Genomic DNA, 23,085 nt, shown 5'->3' on the forward strand with positions numbered 1-23,085 from the left:
ACTTTTTGTTAAAACGTTGCACAAAAAAGATGGGAAAATTTTTACTATAAATCATTCAACTTTAAATATGTAATAACTTCATGAAGTATTATTTTTTAAATGGACATAGTTGCATTGTGAACAAGTTCTTTATATTCTCTATTATTTACATTGATGGGAGAAAACAGTGGCAGGGGTAATATTAATATAATTAGTATGTTTAAGATTGTAAAGTGGTTTATGTTTATATTTTAATATGTTTTTTTCCCTTTTTCCAGTAGAAAATAATTTCTGTGTTTTCTCTTTAAGTGAACAAAAGTCCATCTGTAAAAATCTGATTCAGGGAGACTTAGGCAGCTATCTAGTTGGTTGCATTTGGAGAATAAACAACTCTTATACTCATATAAAGTCAGCTGCCTCAAAACATCCTTGAAAATGTATTTATATTAAAGAGTTCTCCTAGAACTATAAAACAAAGAATAAAGGTGAGATTTCAGAGGGCTATAATTAAGCAGATTGATATTTACCATATGCAGTGTCAGAAATGCCTATAAAATAAATAGGTGAATAAAGGAATTTTAAGTTTCTTCAATAAACGTCATTGTAGGAAGAAAGAGGGTAGATGGTGAAGTAGGAGGATCCTGAGCTTACCTTGTCCCACAGAGTCATTGTAACAATAGCTACATTTACACAACTAACTCTGAAAATGACCCAAAGACTGGCAGAACAGATCTTCCACAGCTAGGCATAGAGAGAAGGCCACAATCAAAAGGGTAAGCAATCAAAGGGTTTGTGGTTGGGAACCAAACCCCTGGAAGAATGAATCACAAATAGGAGGGACATCACAAACATGGAAAGGCAAGAGGATCAGACCCCACACCTGGAAATACTTGGACTGAGGACCCACATTGCGAGGACTAACCCCTTAACATCTCCCTTTAAAAACCAGCAGGACTTAACTCCAGGACCTTTAAAATTAGCAGGCTTAACTTCAGAGGAGCCTGAGGGCAAGAGGAAACTTGAGTTCCCACTCCTAAAAAGAGAGCATTCTAAATAATTCAGCTGAAGACACATCAGTTTAAAAAGTGCCTGAGATACAGGTGAAGGAAACTTATTGACTAATCTTAGAAAGTATACCAGAGAGGCAGGAGATTTCTCTGAGAGCAAAAGCACTAGCAGGTGACATTCCTCTTCCCTTCCTCCAGCCTCGACAGCAGGACATTGATGGGAGCCAATTCTACACTCTCCATCTACCCTGATAGTACTCTGTGCCTCACCTGAGCATTCTCATGTGGATCTACCCCACCCAACCTCTTGTCTCTGCAGGCATCCCTTCAAAGCAACTCCTGACTGGATCTGACTCCAGAAACAATGACAACAAATATAAAAATGACAACAATATAAAAAGCTTCTGCACAGCAAAGGAAAGCACCAACAAAATAAAGACAACCTCCCAAATGGTAGAAGATATTTGCAAATCATATATCTGATAAGGGGCCAATACCCAAAATACATAAAGAGCTCGTACAAGTCAACACCAAAATAAATAAATGAACAACCTGATTACACAGAACCTGAAGAGACATTTTTTTTTTAAAGAAAAGAATACAGGTGGCCAATAAGCACAGGGAAAAATGTTCAGCATCACTAATCATCAGGAGATGTAAATCAAAACTACAATGAGATATCTCCTTACGCCTGTCAGAATGGCTAGTATCAAAAAAGACAAGAAACATCAAGTGATAGAGAGAATGAGGAGGAAAGGGAACCCTTGTTACCGCTGTTGGTGTGATTGTAAATTGGTGCAACCACTGTGGAAAACAGTATGGAGGTTCCTCAAAAAATTAAAATAAAATTACTATATGATCCAGTAAGTCCACTAATGGGTAATAACCCAAAGAAAATGTAAAAATTAATTTAAAAAGACAAATGGCAAATGCTGGGATGCCTGGGTGGCTCAGTTGGTTAAGCATCTACCTTCAGCTCAGGTCATGATCCCAGGGTACTGAGTTTGAGTCCTACATTGGGCTCCTTGCTCAGCAGGGAGCCTGCTTCTCCCTCCTGCCTGTGTGCTCACTCTCTCTCTCTGACAAATAAATAAATAAAATCTTCAAAAAAAAAAAAGATAAATGCTTCCCCATGCTTATTGCAACATAATTTACAACCAGCAAGATATGGAAGCCACCCAAGTATCCATTGATAGATGAATGGATAAAGATGTGGTATATATATAATATATATACCACATTTTATATATATATATATACACACACATATATATACACACACGTATATATATATTTATAAAAGACATATATATCACATTATATATATATATATATATACACACCACATTTTATATATATATAGGAATATATATTATATATATAAGAATATTAGCAATAAAAAAGAGGAAAGGCTTGACATTTGTGATAACATTGATGGTCCTAAAGGATATTATGCTAAGTGAAGTAAGTCAGACAAAGACAAATACCATATAGATTCCTCTTACATATGAAATCTAAATAACAAAAGAAATGAACAAACAAACAGACTCTTAAATATAGAGAACAAACTGCTGGCTGCCAGCACAGAGGTAGGTAGAGAGATGAATGAAATAGATAAAGGAAATTAAGAGGTATAACTTCCACTTATAAAGTAAATAAGTCATGGAGATGAAAGGTACAATGTGGGGAATAGAGTCAATAATATTGTAATAGCATAGTATGGGAACAGATTGTGACTATACTTACTAAGGTGAACACTGAGTAATGTATAGAATTGCTGAATCAATAAGTTGTACACCTGAAACTAATATATACAACTGAATCAATAAGTTGTACACCTAAAACTAATATATACATATAGTTATATGCCAACTATACTTCAATAAAAATTTTTTATACTTCAATAATAATTTTTAGATTTTTTTAATTTAATAAGCAGCCAATTCTGATTTTAGAAAAATAATCAAAGTTGCATAATAACTTATACTGTATAATTCCATTTATGGCATATACGCACATCCAGAGAAAGGACACCGTAATGATACATTCCAAATTGTGTAAGAATGGGTAGGAGTAGGAGTAAAGAGAAACTTTAAAGTTTTACCTTAGAATTAGATTGACCCATATAAAACTACCATTTTTGAAAGTCAAAAATGGTTATCAGCAGTTTCATAACATTTTAATTTTTTGCATAAGGAGATTTGTGTAATAAAAAATATTAAAGTACACTAACCAATCACAAAAGTATCTCCTTTTTCAAAATGAGGGGATTTGGAAGAAAGAAATAAATGACACAGGATTTTTAGGGCAGTGAAAATACTCATGATATCAAACTATTGGATACATGTCATTATACTTTTGTCCAAACCCAAAGAAACTATATAACACTCAGAGTGAATCCTGATGTTAATCATGAACATTATGTGATAGTGATGTGTCAATGTAAGTTCATCAGTTGTAACCAACATAACATTCTGGTGGGAGCTGTTGATAAAGAGGAAGGCTATGCATGTGCAAAATCAACTTTTCCCTCAACTTTTCTGTGAAACTGAAGCTGCTCTAAAATCTAAATTCCTAATTTAAAAACAACCTCAGTACAATTAATCTGCCCTAAAATGATCAAATATTAACTCTACTTAATTTTTTTGAAGCTCTAACTCCTTATATAAACAAGCATATCAAAGTGAATTGCCTTCCACAGTCCTACTTAGTGCAACAAAAAATTGAGTATTAGCAGAATTTTCCCATACAAACAATGTTTACATCAGTGTAAAAGGGAAGGACTAGGGAAACATACTTGGGTCACTGTACCACATTCTAGCTGTGCGATCTTGTAAAGTTGGATAACCTGAGGGTTCTTATTTATAAAATGGAGGTAGTATCTATCTCATATGCTGTAGGCCTAAGGACATAAAGCGTTTAATGGACAGATTAGAATATTGAGACCTTGAGTAAATATTTCCCAGTACAAGATTTCCTTTGCATTTCCATTAAGTAGGTTATGGGTCCCTGGTTTTGATTTTGTGGTGGTTTTAATGTTTTCATATTTATTCGTAACTGTATATCAAGTGGAGGCAAAGTAGAGTATATCAATAATGGAAACCTCAGAAGAGGTAGTTCAGGATGGTGGTGTAGGAAGATATGAATTCACTTCTTCCCATGGACAAAACAAATATACAGCTACATATGGAAAAAATGGCCCCTAAAAGGCCCTGAGAACTACCTGAACACCTGATCCACAACAAAGGATAAAAGGACTACATCAAGACTGGTAAGAGAGGCAGAGACATGCTCTCACCAAAAACCCCACCCTCAGAGGGGCAACCCACAATCAGGAGGTAGCTCAAAAAATACGTGTGTGTGTGTGTGTGTGTGTGTGTATACTTATATATACACACACATGTATAAAACATTATAAAAAATTTAGATATAGATCATTTATCACTAAGGGAAAGAAGTATGTACCCCACACAAGATACCCCTAGGCCTGCACCAGAGAAAGAAGTTCCAAAATGCCCAGCTTTAAAAATCAGTGGGGATTATGTTCAGAAGAAACACAGGGCATAGAGAATGAAGGTTCTGCTCTTAAAGGACTTATGTGTAGAACAACACTCCATAGGACCCAGCATAAGAAAACACATTTTGAAAAGAGCCTAGATTATAAGTGAAGGATATTTACTTGCTAAAATTAAAGCTACCAGAGAAGCAGAAGTCTTTTGGGACTCTCTCCAGGGATGGTATGCTGGCAGATGTCACTGTTAGTGACTCCTTCTAGCTTACTGACACCAACAGTGGTAGGTGGCATTTTGGTACCCTCACTCTAATGACCTAACAGCAGAGGTAAGCATCTCTGACCCCCTCAACATCCCCCAGCTGTTCATCCAGCACCACCAGAGCGAAGAGGCATACTCAGCCTACACAAGGGATATCCCTTGAGCAGCAGACTCAAGTGTCCAGGAGGGACTAAATTTCTGAATCACAAAGTTCTAAAACAATCCAAGAGATAGCCTGAGAGTAAACCAAGAATTAGGGTAAGGTTAAGTGACAAGGTTCAACTCCTACACAGAGCCACTCCTTCAAGACAGCTAGAGATAACTGTTCCACATAGCACCAGAAACAAACACAAAAAATCAAGCAAAATGAGAAAACAGAGGAACACATGTTCCATAAAGTAACAAGATAAAAACCCCAGGAAAAAAATTAATGAAACAGAAGTAATTTACTGAATAAAAAGTTCAAATTAATGGCCATAAAGATATTCACCAAAATCGGGGGAAATATGAGTGAACACACCTAGACCTCCACCGAAGAGATAGAAAATAAAAGAAATTACCAAATAGAACTCATAGAGCTGAAGAATATAATAACCAATCTGAAAAATTTACTAGAGGGAATCAAAAGTAGACCAGATAACACTGAAAAACAGATCAGTGACCTAGAAGACAGGATAGTGGAAACTGTTGAAACAAAACAGCAAAAAGAAAAAAAGGACAATTTAAAATGTGATGATAGCTTAAGGGACCCATGAGACAACAGCAAGCATACTAACATTCATATTGCAGGGGTCCTAGGAGAGAAGAGAGAAAAGAAAGGAAACAAAAACAAGTTATTTGAAAAGACAATGGTTGAAAAGTTCCCTAACTTGGGAGAGGAAACAAACACCTAAGTCCAAGAATACAAAAAGTCCCAAAAAAGATTAATCCAAGAAAGATCCACACCAAGATGCATTGTAATTAAAATGCTGAAAGCTAAACATAAACAGAGAATCCTAAAAGAGCAAGAGAAAAATAACTAGTTACATTCAAGGGAAACCCCATAAGACAATGTGCTGATTTTTTAGCAGAAACTTTGCAGGCCAGATGATAGTGGCATGATATATTCAAAATGCAGATAGGAGAAAACTTTCAACCAAGAATGCTTGACCTGTCAAAGTTATAATTCAGAATTGGAAAAAAAAGAAAAAAAAAAAAGGAGTTTCTCACACAAGCAAAAGCTAAGGGAATTCATCACTACTAACCTGACCTTAGAAGCAATATCAAAGGAACTTCTTTAAGCTAAAGAGTAAAGGCCATAACCTGAAATAATATATAAAATAAAATCTCACTAGTAGAAAAAAATATCTAGTAAAGGTACTGTATAAACTACTCATAAAGCTAGTATGAATGTTTAAAAAAAAGTAGTAAAATCAACTACTATCTACAATAGGTTAGGATTACACAAAAAATGATGTAAAATATGACTTCAAAATGATAAAACACATTGGGAGAAGCATATTTAGAGTACTTTTAGAAGGCAGCCAAAATCAAGTGACTATCAATTTAAAATAGACCACAATATAGGTGTTATTATATATGAATCTCACAGTGACCACAAACCAAAAACCTATACTAGACTAGAGATACCAAAAAAAAAAAAGGAACATAAACAGAACACTAAAGAAAGCCATCAAATCAAAAGGGGAAAAGGAAAAAAAAAAAGAGAGAAAAGAAACAGAGAATAATTGCAGAATAGGGCAGGCAGGGAATGTGATAAGAAGGTACACCAATGACTTTAAAAGATATTTTTTCCAGGAATGAAATAATGGTTGAACATCTGCAAATCAATCAATGTGACATACATTAGCAAAAGGAAAGATAAAAATCATACAATCATCTCAATAGATGCAGAAAAAGTATTTGATAAAATACACAATTTATAATAAAAACCTTCAACAAAGTCAGTATAGGGAAATGTACTTTGACATAATAAAGACCATATATGACAATCCTACAGCCAACATCATATGCAATGGTGAAAATCTGAAAGCTTGTCCTCCAAGATCAGGAATGGGACAAAGAGGCTCATTCTTGTCACTCTTAGTCAACTTAATATTGGAAGTTCTAGCCATAACAATTAGGCAAGAAAAAGAAATAAAACGCATTCAAATTGGTAAGAAAGGATTAAAATTGTCCTGAAACTCTATGTAGAAAACCCTAAAGACACCAAAAACTATTGTTAATAAATGAGTTCAATAAAGTAGCAGGATACAGAACTCTGCTGCATTTCTATAAACTAATAATAAACTATCAGAAAAAGAAATATAAAAAAAATCTCACTCACAACTGCATCCAAAAGAGTAAAATACTTAGAAATAAATTTAACCAAGGAGGTACAGATCTATATTCTGAAAACCATACAATATTAATGGAAAAAAGAACAAGAAAACACAAATAAATTGGAAGTTATACAATTCTCATGGATTGAAAGAATTAATATTGTCAAAATTTCCATTCTACCCAAAGCAGTCTACAGATTTGATGTTATCCCTATCAAAATAAAGTGGCCTCACAAAACTAAAACAAATATTTTTAAATTTGTATGGAACCACAAAAGACCCCAAAAGCCAAAGCTATCTTGAGAAAGAATAAAGCTGAAGGTATCATCATCCCTAATTTCAAATAACACTACAAAGCTATAGTATTCAAAAACAGCATGGTACTAGTACAAAAACAGACACATAGATCAATGAAACAGAATAGAGCCCAGAAATAAACCCATGTGTCTACATGGCTTTGCATCTACAACAAATGAGGCAAAAAAATACAATAGGGAAAAATAATGTCTTCAATAAATTGTATTGAGAAAACTACATGCAGAAGAATGAAACTTGATCACTATCTTACACCATACACAAAAATTAACTCAAAATGGATTAAAGACTTGACCGTAAGACCTAAAACCTTAGAACTCCTAGAAGAAACTTATGCAACTTAGACAGTAATTTCTTTGACATTAGATGTAGGAACATTTTTCTAGATTTGTCTCCTCAGGCAAGTGCAATAAAAGTAAAAATGAATGAGACTTCTTCATCAAACTAAAAAGCTTTCACACAGCAAAGGAAATTACCAGCAAAATGAAAAGGCAACCTGTTGAATGAGAAAAAATATTTGCAAATCAAATATCTGGTAAAGGGCTAATATCCAAAATAAATAAGGAACTCCTACAACTCAATAGCAAAAGGCAAAAAATTCAATTAAAAATGGGAAAAAAGACCTGAATAGACATTTTCCCACAGACATATGGATGGCTAGCGGGCAAATGAAAACATACTTATCACTAATCTTCAAGAAATACAAAACAGAACCACAGTGAGATATCACCTCACATCTGTTAGAATGACTAGTACCAAAAACACAAGTAATAACAAGTGTTAGTAAGGATATGAAGAAAAGGGAACCTTTGTGCACTGTTGGTAGGAATGCAAATTGGTGTAGCCACTATGGAAAACAGTATTTTTTTTTTAAATTTTTAAAACTAAGAGTCACTTATGGTTTGTCTCCCTCCCAATCCCATCTTGTTTCATTTATTCTTAAAACTATCATTTGATTCAGCAATTCCTTTTCTGGCTATGCATCTAAAAAAAATGAAAACACTAACTCGGAAAGGTATATTCAGTCCTATGTTTACTGTAGCATAATTTACAACAGCAAAGATACAGAAGCAAATTAAGCGACCATTTACAGATGAATGAATACAGAAGATATGGTTTCTATCTATCTATCGATCGATTGATCGATCAATCTATCTAGAATGATAGAATATTATTCAGCCATAAAAAGAATAAACTCTTGTTATTTGTGACAAGATGGATGAATCTGGAGGGTATTATGTTAAGTGAAATAAGTCAGACAGAGAAAGACAAATACTATAAGATTTCATTTATATGTGTAATCTAAAAAATATTTATTCTTCTCCTACCCACTTAAGCCCCCATGTTGCATCACCACTTCAAACAAATGAACACACAAAACAAACAAATAAACAAAAAAAACAGACTCACAGATATAGAGAACAAACTGATAGTTCTCTCGGAGAATGCAAGTTAGGGGAAGGCAAAATCTGTGAAGGAGATAAAGAGGTACAAACTTCCAGATATAAAATAAAGAAGTCATGGAGATGTGATACATAGCACAAGGAACATGGATAATATTATATTAACTTTATATAGAGACAGGTGGTAACTGGACTTACGTGGTGATCATTTCAAAATGTATATAAATGTCAAACTACTCTGTTGTACACCTGAAACTAATATATTATGTGTGCCAATTATACTTCAATTTAAAAATCCAGAAACCCCAATGAAACTATAAAACAATTAATTTCATTGCCTCACATAACAGAAAATCAAAATTGGGCTGGATTTAATTCTATTCCTCTGACTCTCTCAGCCTCCCCCTCAACCCCTTGGTATGAGTTTAACCTAAGGCTGATTTTCCTTATGGTCATAAAGTAAGTGTCAATAGTAACAAAGAAATACGTATCTTTGTTGATACCCATATATTCTTTGACTTCTTGTGACTTTCTCTTAAAAGGAAGTTCTTTCTCTTCTTCCCAGGAAAAACTCTTAATTCCAACTGACATAGCCTTGTCCAGGCTGAGACCATCCCTGGCTAAGGAAACAGCACCCCTATGACTGGGTGAGGCTAATCAAGAACTACCCTTCATTCTGGAATCAGTTCTCTAAACCACAGGTAAACAAACGTTTTCTGTAATAGGTCAAATAAAAATTTTAGGCTTTGTAAACCATGGAATCTCTGTAACCACTACTGAATTCTGCTGTTATTACATGAAAGTAACCATAAAGAACACGTACACAAATGAGCATGGCTATGTTTCAATAAAACCTTATATGGACAGTAGAATTTGAACTTCATATAATTTTCATGTTGAAAAATATTAGTCTTCTCTTTATTATTTTTCAATTGTGTAAAATGTAATAACTGTTCTTAGATCAAAGGCCTGACAAAATCAGACAGTGGGTGAGTATAATTTTCCAACTTTTCTCTATTATTTTGCTGCTTACAATGGAAAGAGGTAGAATGTACATTTAGGAATCAGCCATAATCACTATAATTACCTCTAAAGTTCCTTTCAATTTGGAAAATATATGATAGTATAGAATATTTAAATCTATACCTCACTTCTTTGGAGAGTAGTAGTTATAATATCCTTGAATTAATTTGAAATAAAAGAAATGATAAATTGCCAACATACATAACTTTACACTGAAACCTTGCTAAGAGGGAAAAATGTATATAAAATATGCCACATAAACTTCATAATGGGAGTTATAAAGTAGGTTATTAAAACACCAGAAGGGCACCACTGTACCACAGCTTCATCTCTAAGCCATAATGTGTATCCCCAGTTCAATATTCTAATCAGAATTAAATGAAGCATATAAAATCCTATGTACACGGTTATGATTTTTAGTTCTTATCAAAGTACAGTCTTTTTGGGCTTAAGCACTACAAAAACCCCTAAGTCACTAGCTTCACAGTCTTTCAGAAATAAGGTCTTTATCTGAAACAGTTACATAAGAGAAAGTAAATAGAAAAAAAAAAAAAAAAACTGCTCGTCTGCTCATTAGCCACACAGAAATACACAGTAAACTCCTCTGAGGTATAACTGCATCAAATATATCTTAATGAACTAGAAAATTTAATCATCTTGCTTAGGAATATAACATACTGAGGTGAGATTTAAGTACCAATGGGAGTCTGGTTCACTAATCACCCTCATTGTTCTCTTCACCACTATAATATATATTGTTATTAACCTTGAAAAGTAGGAAAGGATAACAAGCCATAATGGCTTAGGGCCCAAAGTCAAGTCCTACAATCTCAGCTGGCGATGATGTCTAAATGACACAGTCTAGCCTGTCAAAGCACAAGGCCAGGATCTGGCTGATATCTGGAGAAGTGAGAACGAAAAGGATAAATAGGTCACACTCCTCTAGCACTAAGCAGGCTCTAGGAACACTAGTAGCATTTCTGTAAAAAGGTCTCAGAAAGCGAAAAATTGTTTTTCATTCTTATCAGGCAGTTAGTTTATTGTGATCAATCCATCTTAACCACTGAATGAAAACCTCCAGAGATCATGAGATTTACAGATTCTACGGAAATCTCTGCCCCTTAGAAGATAATCATATAAATTCTTTGCCTTAAAAATCCATTGTCTTAAGAGGCTGGGAGTGGAGAGGAGTAAGAAATAGGAAGGGTCTAAATTCAGCAGTCTGGTTGTCAGGAGTGTATATATACGTATATATTAAAATTGTAAACTACCCAAAGAATGTTTATTTTCCAGAACAAGGATGGTAATAGTATGGACATGTTAAACAATATGTGACTATTCCCATACTCCCAAACCTGCAGACTACACTCAGTGAAGCAAACTTCAATTTTTTCCTTCAATAGAACATTTTAAACAACAAAGTTGTTTTAGGGGAACCTGGGTGGCTCAGTTGGTTAAGCAGCCACGTTCAGATCAGGTTATGATCTCAGGCTCCTGGGATCGAGTCCCATGTCAGGCTCCCTACTCAGCAGAGAGTCTGCTTCTCCCTCTCCCTCTGTGCTCTTTCTCCCTCCCTCTCTCTCTTTCAAATAAATAAATAAATAAAATCTTTTTTTAAAAAGTTGTTTTAATGAATGGAGAGCTATGATTGATAATCTGTCTGTGGTCCTAACTTTGGTTTGGTTTTCATTTCTTACTCCCATTGACAGAATTAGGGTAAAGCATAAAAATACAGAGAGAATTTTTCCATTACTAATCTTTATAGAGCTGAATTTCAAAGAGATTGACATAGACCATAAAATCACCTGTGATTTATATAAATATAATTAAGAAGCATTTTAAATACAATCAATCTCCATCAGACTAAATCACAGTAAGAAAGCATATCTGAAGAATACTGGATTCTAAAAGGTTAAATAATATTTTGAAGGAAGAAGTTAAAATTTATTCCAAGTTCCCTGAAACATTGGGAAATAGACATTTTTAAATTAACTTCGTCCAAAAGAAAATCCTACTTTAATTATACCAGACATTCTTGACAGAACTGCCAGATACAAATGGGATTTTCTCCTGCTAAGTCTACAAAAATCTCTTTAAAGAATTATCTAAGACTATTAAAAACATATCAGAAGACTGATAAAAAAAATCCTTGATTATTCTAAAACAATATCTGGGTCATATTTCTCTATTAGAAAATACTAGAGCCTGCGCATTCACAAAGTTTAAGAGTTTAGAGCCCTTAAAGATAAATATTATATCTAACTTTCGGAAAACTGAAACTAGTAACTAATATGTTAGTAACTTCCTAACGCAATAAAAAAAAAACATGATAAATAGGAGGTGAAGAAGAGCTCCAGGTCCTATTGTTAATCATTATGGTCATAAGTTATCATAAAATAGAATAAAACAAAACATAATTATAGGTTAATAAAAGAAATTATTCCCATCGCTGCAAGTACCACCTATGATATATCACTTCCTGTTTATCTGTTTATAAAATGGGGATGTAGCCTCCTCTCTATTTCATAAGGTTACAGTGATAATAAATGTGAAAATACTTTACAAATTTAGAAGTCTTAAAAATGTATAGTTAATGCATACTTAGTAATACAATTGTCACAAAGCAAAAGTAGCAAAAAGTAAACAGAAAATAATTACAAACTATAGGGAGAAAATGTCTTAGTAAGATTTTATTGAGGGCAGAAACAAATACCTTTGGATTAAATAAGTCAAATTGCAATTACTTAAAGAGAGGACATCTCTTCTCATTAATGAGTGAAAAGAAATTTAAGGTAATAATGATCAACAAGTATTTTTAATCATTTTTTTAAATGTAGTATTAGCTCTAAACCACTGACATCTTCTGAATGGCATTTTACAGACTGCTCCGAACTGAAAATGGGACATTCAAGTTGAGCTACTTTGGAGACATAAAGATACAGACTAATTAGACGAGAAGAAAGAATAAAAGCTATTTGGGGTATCAAGACTTCCATTGAACTACTTTCCTTTGTAAGGACAGACTCAGAAAATGTAGTTTGCTTTCAAAAGCAAGAATTAACACAGCTAACAATCCTCCCATATTCTACAGAATAGAGCTTGGGGAAGGGGACAGCAGGAGGGAAAGGAAACATAAATTTAGACCAAAAAACTGATTGAAGGTGATAAGATGAACAGGGTTTCTGTCAAATTCATGGGAGACTTTCTGGTAGAAGTAAATTTCTCACGAAAGCATTAGAATATGCATGCTTTAAGTAATGAAGGGTATTTTCTGAGGTTAATTTTGGCAGGTTGAGGAATCTGACAGTCTCATTAGATATAGCCAGTCCTAAAGTTATTTGGATTAATCCATTTTCAAAGGTAATGCCATCACTGACATAAATAAACTCCTTATATTGGGCAACCTCCTGCCTCTCATTTCTCCATTTATGAAGTAAGATAAACAATCATAATACTAAGCCCCAATTTTGTTTTGAGTATCAAAAAGATAATGGAGAATTACTACAAAGAGCTTCCTAAACTGCAAAGGACCATGAAAATGTCATTTGGTTCCTAATTAAAACACAAAAATGTTATGGGCTATCAGCAAGACCCCATAACGTAAAGCTAAGAAATTACATTGGATAGCTACTTTTCCAGCATTCACAAGAAGTTTGCTAATTCCTAAGTTAACCATTTTTCTCTAAGTCTTCAGGTAGTGCTATCCATGACTGTACCCTGTGTTTTTCCAAAAAATATAACTTAACCATATGGTTAAGTACAGTTATGTATTTTAAAGGGAAAGCTCTTTATAGGTGTCTATGAAACTCCAGGAAAGAAGGAAAAGAAGGCTTATCTAAATCATTTTTTTCTGTTCTGATTGTTTTTGCTTAATATTGTAGGCCAAGATGTCTTTCCACACTTACTTTTCTTTTCATAAATATTGCAATGTATGCATGTCTATCAGCTCCAATGACCAAATAAATAATTTTTAAAGGAATTAAACTATCATTAAAATGTGGGCAACATCCACTTCAAGCCATGCTTCTTCTTCAGACAGTGGTTGTACTGTAATACAAGGAACACACAGCTTACAGTCAGAGGCCTTTAGATGGAAAAAGGGCCCTGAAAGTCTCAGAGTTTCTATTTTCTTATTGAAAAATGGGAATAACACTTAATTCATGAGACTATTCTGAAGAATAAATTATATATATTTTTTGTATAATATTCTTTCATTTATGTAATAAAAAAAACATTCACAGAGTTTTGGAAGTTTGTTTTTTCCATTTCTACAATATAATTTAGACATTAAAGACTCCCTTAAGTCTTTCTACTTTACAAATAAATTCTACATGGAACTGCTTTTATTTCTTTTTTTCCACACTAGAAATGTTAAAAACTGCCTGAGTTATTGCTTTATTTTTATTTTTAAAATCTCCATTAACTATTTCATTTATACTCTTTCAAAACTCTTTTTGTATTATTTTGTTTTTTGCTAAAGTGTATTTGTCTTCCAAATTGAAAGACACAGGAGTTCTTTCCTCTATTTCTAGAGTAACAGTAAAATGCTTCCTAAACATAACAACTTGTGTTATATAGACATAATAGGTTTCTAATACAAATCTTTCATTCTAGGGACTAGTCATAATATTAAATTTCAAACTAATCTCAACTGCATTGCTTGGCATCCTCTGGAATTCATGAGTTTTAAATCAGTTTAAAATAAATGGCCATACCTTTCCCTGTTTTGTTCTAAATTAACATTTTCCCTATCTGCGGATTTTTTTTAATCATTTCCTGCATTGGAATGAAATGCATTCCATTATTGGAAACAATCCATCTCTAGCTTTATGGGTTTTTTCCCTTCAATTTCCCAATGGTGACAGTTAATTAAGCATGATAGTGAAAAACAATATATATTAAGTGTGAGTCAGGATATCTAGGTTCTTGTTCTAGACTTGCCACTGACAAGTTAGACCACATTCCTCTGAGATTCAACTTCTTCCATCTTAAATAAGGGAGGAGAAAGTTATATTTAAAGTCTCATATGCTTATTATAAGAATTAATTTTCCAAAGGTTTACATATAATTATAAGGAAAAGGGAATAACAAAAATCAACTATACCGAGATAGTGAACTAGACTAAGAGAAAAAAAGATATACCTGCAATTTCTTCTAAAGTGTTGGCATGCATGTCCAATAACACAGTTCCATTCAGAATACAACTTCTCAGCTCAAACAAGCTGTGCAATGAAAGAGTAGCCACATAGGGTTTGCTCCACCTTTCTCCTCCATCCTCCACATCTTCTTCAAACTTCAACCACCTACACAAATAAACATTATCAGCACATGGAATATTACATTGTAGATGAAATGATCCTTTGTTCCAAGAATAAAAAGTAGAAACAGAAAGATATTCACATTACTTCTTGGTTTTGTGGGTTCAAAAGTAAAAACTAGTCCAAGTAATTTGGTTTATTTCACTTTAATGTCATTTAACAAGCATTCTTTATGTCATTGGAAGTTGTATAGAAGACAAAGAAAATCAAATGTTATTTTATTAGTTTGTTGAACTCTTAAAAAGTATGTAAGTGTTTATTCAGTAGTCACAGTGAATCTGTTGTGGAATTAATAGAAGGCACTTCATAGAAGGAAAATGGTAATTGAAAAAGATGCAAAAGGAAATGGAAGAATACTCCTTTTTCTTCAGTAGGAGATCTTAAAATGGAATATTTGAGTCTCAATAATTTTTCCACTTGATTTTTAGGGGTGCTAGTATAATTTGGGGCATATTTTACAAGAAAAATACATATTAGTCCTGCGTGGATGAAATCTAGTGATTGCAGTCATTACCTAGGGACTACAGAAACCTATGAGAATGGAGCTTAGCCTCAAATCCCTGGGCCTTCCTGCCCAGATTGAGAACAGGAGAACGTTGATGTCAAGATGCCAAATCAGAGACCACTGCCTTCTTAGAGTGAAATGAATAATATCTGAGTTTGTTTAACTGGGATAAATGGAAGGAATAAAGAGAAACCAGTGACTCCACTGTCTTGCACACCACTAAATCTCATTTTTAAGGGACTTGTTCTCTAATCCTAATAGATGACTAGTTTAATTCCACCATTTTTAATGAACCCTAAATAAAGCCTAAATTGCTTTTTCTCCCTTTCTTTCCACCATTTTCCTCATTTCACCTCTCCTTAGTCATTTTTGTTCCAACATATGATACACCTATCATAAGTTTATAAGACACTTGAAGGTTGAAAAAACTTACATTTAAGCCCCAAATCACTGACAGTATTTCTTCAATGCTGACAATTTTATAGAATATTTTTGTGTATATGGTTGGGAATTTTTCATTTTAGTGATTCTTAATGATTTTCAGGCCTTGATAGGGCCATAATACTTCACAAAGCATGTGATTGTCCTTAGTACTGTTCATCAACTAGTTGTCCCTATCTAGTAAAGAATAGCCACTTCCTGGCTCCCTTTTGACTAGGTGAGACCATATGATTATTGACTAGTTCTGCACAAGAAATTGTGAGCAGAAATTATGTGTGTCACTTCCAGACTATGCTTTTGCTCATTTTTCTAATTGATTTATTTTCATATTGTTGAAATTGGGAGTTCTTTGCATTTTTTTTATATAATATTCTTGTCAGATACATGATTTGTAACTTGTCTATTACCTTGTTCTTATCCTCTTAACAGGCTCTTTCACAGCACAAAGGTTTCTAATTTTGGTGACATCCAATTTATGAATATTTTCTTTTGTGGTTTGTACTTTTGATATCATGTATAAAAATTCATCATGTAGGTTCTAGGTCCTCCTAGGATTTTTGCCTATATTTTTCTCTCAATTTTGTATAGCTTTACATTTTACATTTAGATTTATGTTTGAATTTTGAATTTATTTTGAATTAATTTTGTATACACTACAAGGTATTTTTTACCTATAGATCTCTAACTGTTCCAGTACCATTGATGAAAAGACAATTCTTTTTCCACTAAATAGCTTTTACTCTTTGTCAAAAATCAAATAGCTCTACTTTGGGTTGGTCTTTCTCAGTTCTCTATTCTATTCCATTGATCTATGTGTGTCTCTGAAAAGAAATTTTAAAAACAAATCTAAAGGTATCTTTCTCCTTTTGGTATAACGTCCTTCAGATTGGAGGCTTGGTCCTTTAGAAAAGAAGAATGGAATCTCCAGGAATTCCAGTTTGGTAGTTAAGATAACCAAATATTTAGATGTTAGTTTGATTCAGCCATAGATTTTATGAATATTACAGGAAGAAGCGTAAGATACTTTCTATAAAAAGAAACCCACAAGTTACAAATATCAAGTTTCTAAACATTTCAAGATTCAGTGTTTTAGGCCAACTCCAGAATTATGCCAAAAGTGATAAAAAGCTGTTTAAATAATTATTTTTAAAAGACTATATTAAAAATTATATATATGTATATATACACACATATGCATATATATATATATACATATATATATATCCTTTACACGCATTCTCTCTCTCTCTCTACCCACACACACACCAAACCCTGCTTAAAGATTTGTAGTCATTGAATAGACAGTCTGTTGCAAAACGCCTGATTGCAGTTAATGACCTAAAGTGCTGCAATTTATTCCAGTTTTCAAATAAACTCAACTGACATTTATTTGAACAGCAAGCAAGAGTCTCACAAGCATGAATGAGATGTAATGAACAATGAAAAAAATCAAAACTGCAGGCCAATTGTATGACACTTTCGGGAGGGAGGGGCAAATTTAAACTCTGAAATTATTCGATTTTCCTACAGTGTGTCTGGATCTGTTTTCATCCATGATTAACACCTTGGAATCTCTTTCTACCAAGCTGCAAAAAAAAACCCTGAAATAAAATAAGTGTTTCATGAATTCTTTGAGGATTAAGAGATGAAAGTCTCTTCTACAATACTCATATTAAAAACCTCCAAAATAAAATTCTTCTGCAAATTAGAAATAGATGTTCTCCTTAGAAATTAACTCCTTCTGTTTATTCGATGCCTACTAATTCCTTTTAACTTTTCTAGGATTTTTTATTCTCTGGTTCTACCCAAATAGAAAGTAAAATATTTTCCAAAATTATAGCCTTAGGCCAAGTTATGGATTCTTAAGAGAAAAGACTTGCGGCTACAGATGAGGGAGGGGGGTGCCCACGCCCATGCACCCTTGAGGAGGGGGTGGGGGCGGGGCAGAGAGCCAAGACGACTCCACACTGAGAGGGGAGCCAGACACAGGGCTCTAGCCCTGAGATTCTGACCTGAGCCAACGTCAGGTGTTTAACCCACTGAACTACCCAAGTGCCCCTAGCTGTTCTTAATCCATACTATCTTCATATCTCACATCTTCACATTCACAACACATCTCAATCTTAATGACGACTTAAATCTTTCCCAATTTTGAATACCAAATGCCTTCACAGCATCAATAAAATTGTTTTGATGCAATAATCTTTTTTGACACTGCCTTGTATGTATCAGAGGCCAACTGCTACCCCCTGCTTTGCCTCTTCTGAGCTCATTTGTGGGTAGGACTTTTAAAGGGCAACCACAGTGAGTCAAACATGTTGTCTTCATAACTGCACAGCTGTGGTATCTTTGCATGCTTTTCTATTAATAACATTATATGTTATTTATAAGCAGGACATTGTAATTGTGTTGATTTCATTAGCCCTTGTCATATGGCTTCTCTTAGGGTTTTTAAAAGTGAACAGCTGGCTTTCACAAACATTTATTAAATTATGATTCAAAAATTTAGCTTCAAAATCTAAAACTTTGCTTAAGTTTTACTTGGCAACAACAGTGGGCATGAATTATTCAAGATGTGATATGTGACAGGTGCAATGTGCTGATAAAGTGTCCTTTTTATTTCTACTATTAGGGTAGAAAATTATTAATCTCCCCTGGAATACTAATCAAAAGAAAGAAGTGCTTCAACTAGTTATGCTAATGATTTATTAGAATTAAATTGCATTTGGAAAATCAGATGGAGCCCTAAATTAACTAAAATTAGTCTTTCTAGATGAACTAGGGCAACCAGAATAAAATTACTTCTGCCACTTTAAAACTCACTACATTTCTAAGTCCTCAATAAATACGCTCTGTTCTTCCCTGACGTACTGTGTCTCGCCAAAATTCACCCTCCTCTTCGAGTCTGTTACTATTTTGACTGCTCATCAGATGTCTCCTTGAACCTCAATTAGCTGTACCACGCATAGGGTTACAGAAGCATGGCTAAGAACACAGGTCCTATTTAATAACTAATAATTAACACATCAACTCTTCTGTTCTGTATAAATGAAAGGGAATACATTTTGGTGGTTTAGGATAAACATGTTGTTCAGGTTAATACATGAGAGCATGATAAAATCCTACCTGTTCAACTATGATTAAGTGAAAGCTGTAGATTCTAGTCTTATTCTGCTTCAGGAGAGTGAGCAAGTCACAAGGAAGTTACTGCTTAAGAGGAACAGGTGGGTGGCTCAGTGGGTTTAGCCTCTACCTGCGGCTCCGGTCATGATCTCAGGGTCCTGGGATCAAGCCCCGGATCGGGCTCTCTGCTCAGTGAGGAGCTTGCTTCCCACCCCGCCCCCCACCTGCCTCTCTGCCTACTTGTGATCTCTCTCTCTGTGTCAAATAAATAAATAAAATCTTTAAAAAAAAAAAAAAAAGAACAGATCACTATTTGATCTCGAAGATGAAAAATCACCAGCCATTTTAAGAATAAAGGAGTTACTCCTGACAAAATACACATTCCAATTGTACTTCTCAGTTCTATCATGTACGATGACAGTGAAGAAAGGAATATAAAAGAAATGCTTCCAAAAAGTACCTTTCAGCAATAAAGAGATTCAAACTAACCAGAGCTTGGTAATCATCATACCTACCAGATAGATAGCCTTTCTTCAGGCCATCCGGGAATACCTAGTATTTCTTCTAACCAGTTGAGGAGAGATGTTTCCAGCCTTAAACAGGGAGGTTTGCACTTTAAATTTCTTATCAATAATTCTTTAGTTATGAGAGAGCAAAAGTCATAATGCTAATCAGTGAAGATTATCATACATTGTTCCTCTGTCACCAAATAAAAAAGATGAGCATTCAGATTATATACATGAAAAAGTCCAAAGCACTTAGTTTTGAAGCAGTTGGGAGAAAAAAAAACACAGAATAGATAGTTAAAATATACCAAGTCATATAAAAACTACTTCAAATTTGGTTCTATATTTAATGTATTATAAGAGAAAACTTTAGAAAATAAATGATTAACTAACGTGATTTTTTATTCACTAAAAAGGGGAATTCAGACAGAACAACATATCACTAATTTAAAATATTAAAAAGGCAAATCTAGAAAATGATTTGACATAAAATAGGTAAAGGAAAGGAACACTTAGTTCACAGGGAAAAAATTAAAGCATATTTTTGGAAAGATGTTCAATCTTACCAATAATTTTGAAAAATAAGATTTATTTTTCATCAATAAAATTAGAAAAAATGGGGGCGCCTGGGTGACTCAATGGGTTAAAGCGTCTGCCTTCAGCTCAGGTCATGATCCCAATGTACTGGGATCATTGCTACATCAGGATTTCTGCTCAGCGGGGAGTCTGCTTCCTCCTCTCTCTCTCTCTCTCTCTCTCTCTGCCTACTTGTGATCTCTGTCAAATAAATAAAATCTTTTTTTAAAATTAGCAAAAGATGTAAAATTTTGATGATTTAGTCTTGCAAGGGTTTGAGGAAAATAAACACTCTCGTACACTGTTCATAGAAATATGAATTACTGAAACATTTTATAAAGATGATTTTGCAAATATCTATAAAAATTTAAAAGCCTGCTCTCATTGGTAAATAAGTTCAACTGTTAAAAATTCACCTTACCTAAACACCTACAAAATAACACCAAAATTATACATGTGAATGATCACTACAGCAATGTTTGTAGCAAACGTATAAAACAACCTAGAACCTTATCAAGAGAGGCTAAATAAAGTTCATTCGTATTGTTAAATGTAATGCAATTATTAAGAAGATTGAGTGCCCTGTACTGATAATAATGGAAAATGGTCCAAATATATTATTAAATGAAAAAATGAGGCATGGACTTTGTTTGTAATCCCTAGTGTATAAATCTTCAAAGGACATACATTTTCATGCAGATCTAGGTCTGAAATTTTTGAGAAGAGACACAAGAGCAGTGATTACCTTTGAAGAGAGGTAATGTGAACAAGAGTAGAGGATACTTTTGCTTTTTTAATCCTTCTGTACTTTGGTAATTTTATTTTATTATTTTTTTTTCTGGTTTGTTTGGGTCTTAAAGACAATGTATTTAGTATTGTCTTAAAGACAATGTATTTAGTATTTTATTATTTAGCAGAATGCTTGCTTTTAGTTTTTACAAAACAGTAACATTTCAAGAGTTTCCTTATATTCGATATTAACATGAGTTTTTAAAAAGTTGATAATGACTGCTTAATTTTACAAAATGCCTTCCTGCATATATTGATATAATTGTATGACAATGCACCTTTAATTAAATCATGGCCTTTTAAGACACCTTAAAGGTTTGCCTTGCTTTTTACTTTTAATTTTTTTATTTTTTATAAACATATATTTTTATCCCCAGGGGTACAGGTCTGTGAATCACCAGGTTTACACACTTCACAGCACTCACCAAAGCACATACCCTCCCCAATGTCCATAATCCCACCTCCTTCTCCCAAACCCCCTCCCCCCAGAAACCCTCAGTTTGTTTTGTGAGATTAAGAGTCACTTATGGTTTGTCTCCCTCCCAATCCATCTTCTTTCATTGATTCTTCTCGTACCCACTTAAGCCCCCATGTTGCATCACCACTTCCTCATATCAGGGAGATCATATGACAGTTGTCTTTCTCTGCTTGACTTATTTCGCTAAGCATGATACGCTCTAGTTCCATCCATGTTGTCGCAAATGGCAAGATTTCATTTCTTTTGATGGCTGCATAGTATTCCATTGTGTATATATACCACATCTTCTTGATCCATTCATCTGTTGATGGACATCTAGGTTCTTTCCATAGTTTGGCTATTGTGGACATTGCTGCTATAAACATTCGGGTGCACGTGTCCCTTTGGATCACTACGTTTGTACCTTTAGGGTAAATACCCAATAGTGCAATTGCTGGGTCATAAGGCAGTTCTATTTTCAACATTTTGAGGAACCTCCATGCTGTTTTCCAGAGTGGTACAGCAAATACTAGCAGTTCATTTTATTGTTTTTTTTTTTTTTAATGTTAACAGAGATGGAGTAGGTAATAGACATTTTAATTTTCTTCTATTTACTTCTAGTACTTTTTAAATAAAAGGCACCTGCAAAGACTATTCAAAATTTATCAAACAAGAATTAACTAAGCCAGTATTATTTATAATATCGTGACTGAACATTTAATTTCACGCTAACTCTGGGTAGAGTTAAGGCAATAATTAAATGCAACCAGAAATTTAATATGATCCAGTGGCTTACAGTGGCCTTCATAGGACTGTTCAATCCCTGGGCCACTGAAAAATATGGCCAACAGAAAGAATTTCTAACACTGAGAGCTGTGTGACTATGGAAGGGATAACCTAACAAAGCAATCAAACCTGTGTCAATGGACATGTTCAAGCATATCCCACATCCTCTACCTAGAACAACGCCGCTTCACCTTTTCTTCCTAGCTAAGTCCAACTCAACCTTCAAGAGCCAGCTCAGGAATCACCTCCTCTAGGAAAGCTATCTTGATCCCTTCTCCTTCACCTTTGTGGTTTAGATCCTTGCTACACAAAATGTGATCCTCAAACCAAAAACATTAGAGTCGCATCAGCTGGAAGGTTATTAGAAATGCAGGATCTGAGATTCCATGCCTGAGGCATACAGAGTCTACTTTTCAGCAAGAAAAGTAGGTGATTTATATTCATATTAAAATTTGGAAAGCAGTGGTTAAAGGACAACACTTGCTATGACCACAGTTCATTGTGCACAACTGTGTCACAGCATTCATTAAACAGTAAATACAACTTTGTTTACTTGTCTGAATCCCTCATTAAACTGTGAGATTGTTAAAGTCAAGTCTAAGATTTTGGTTGTTCTCTATCCCTTATACCTGGCACATTATAGATGTTCCATAATTGTTTGTTGAATAAATGAGCAAAAAAGCAAGAATGAATGAATGAAAAGTAAATGTAAAATTTAGCTTATTATTCTTTTACAGCAATTCATCAATTACATGGCAGTATA

At 33.9% G+C, this 23,085-nt stretch overlaps 1 protein-coding gene across 8 annotated transcripts in view; it reads right to left on the bottom strand.

Moving 5' to 3' along the window:
• Nucleotides 1–23,085, bottom strand: part of SLC4A10 (solute carrier family 4 member 10) — a 312,033-nt gene that overhangs the window by 125,887 nt on the left and 163,061 nt on the right. For all 8 annotated transcript variants that reach the window (XM_004743945.3, XM_004743944.3, XM_004743949.3 and 5 more), the window contains exon 5: nucleotides 14,964–15,124. In XM_004743945.3, the coding sequence (XP_004744002.1) occupies nucleotides 14,964–15,124 (161 nt within the window). The remainder of the gene's footprint in view (nucleotides 1–14,963; nucleotides 15,125–23,085) is intronic.

The sequence above is a fragment of the Mustela putorius genome, unplaced genomic scaffold (assembly GCF_011764305.1).
Source record: "Mustela putorius furo isolate JIRA1106 unplaced genomic scaffold, ASM1176430v1.1 tig00003869_pilon_pilon_pilon, whole genome shotgun sequence".
In the NCBI taxonomy this organism is placed as follows: Eukaryota; Metazoa; Chordata; class Mammalia; order Carnivora; family Mustelidae; genus Mustela; species Mustela putorius.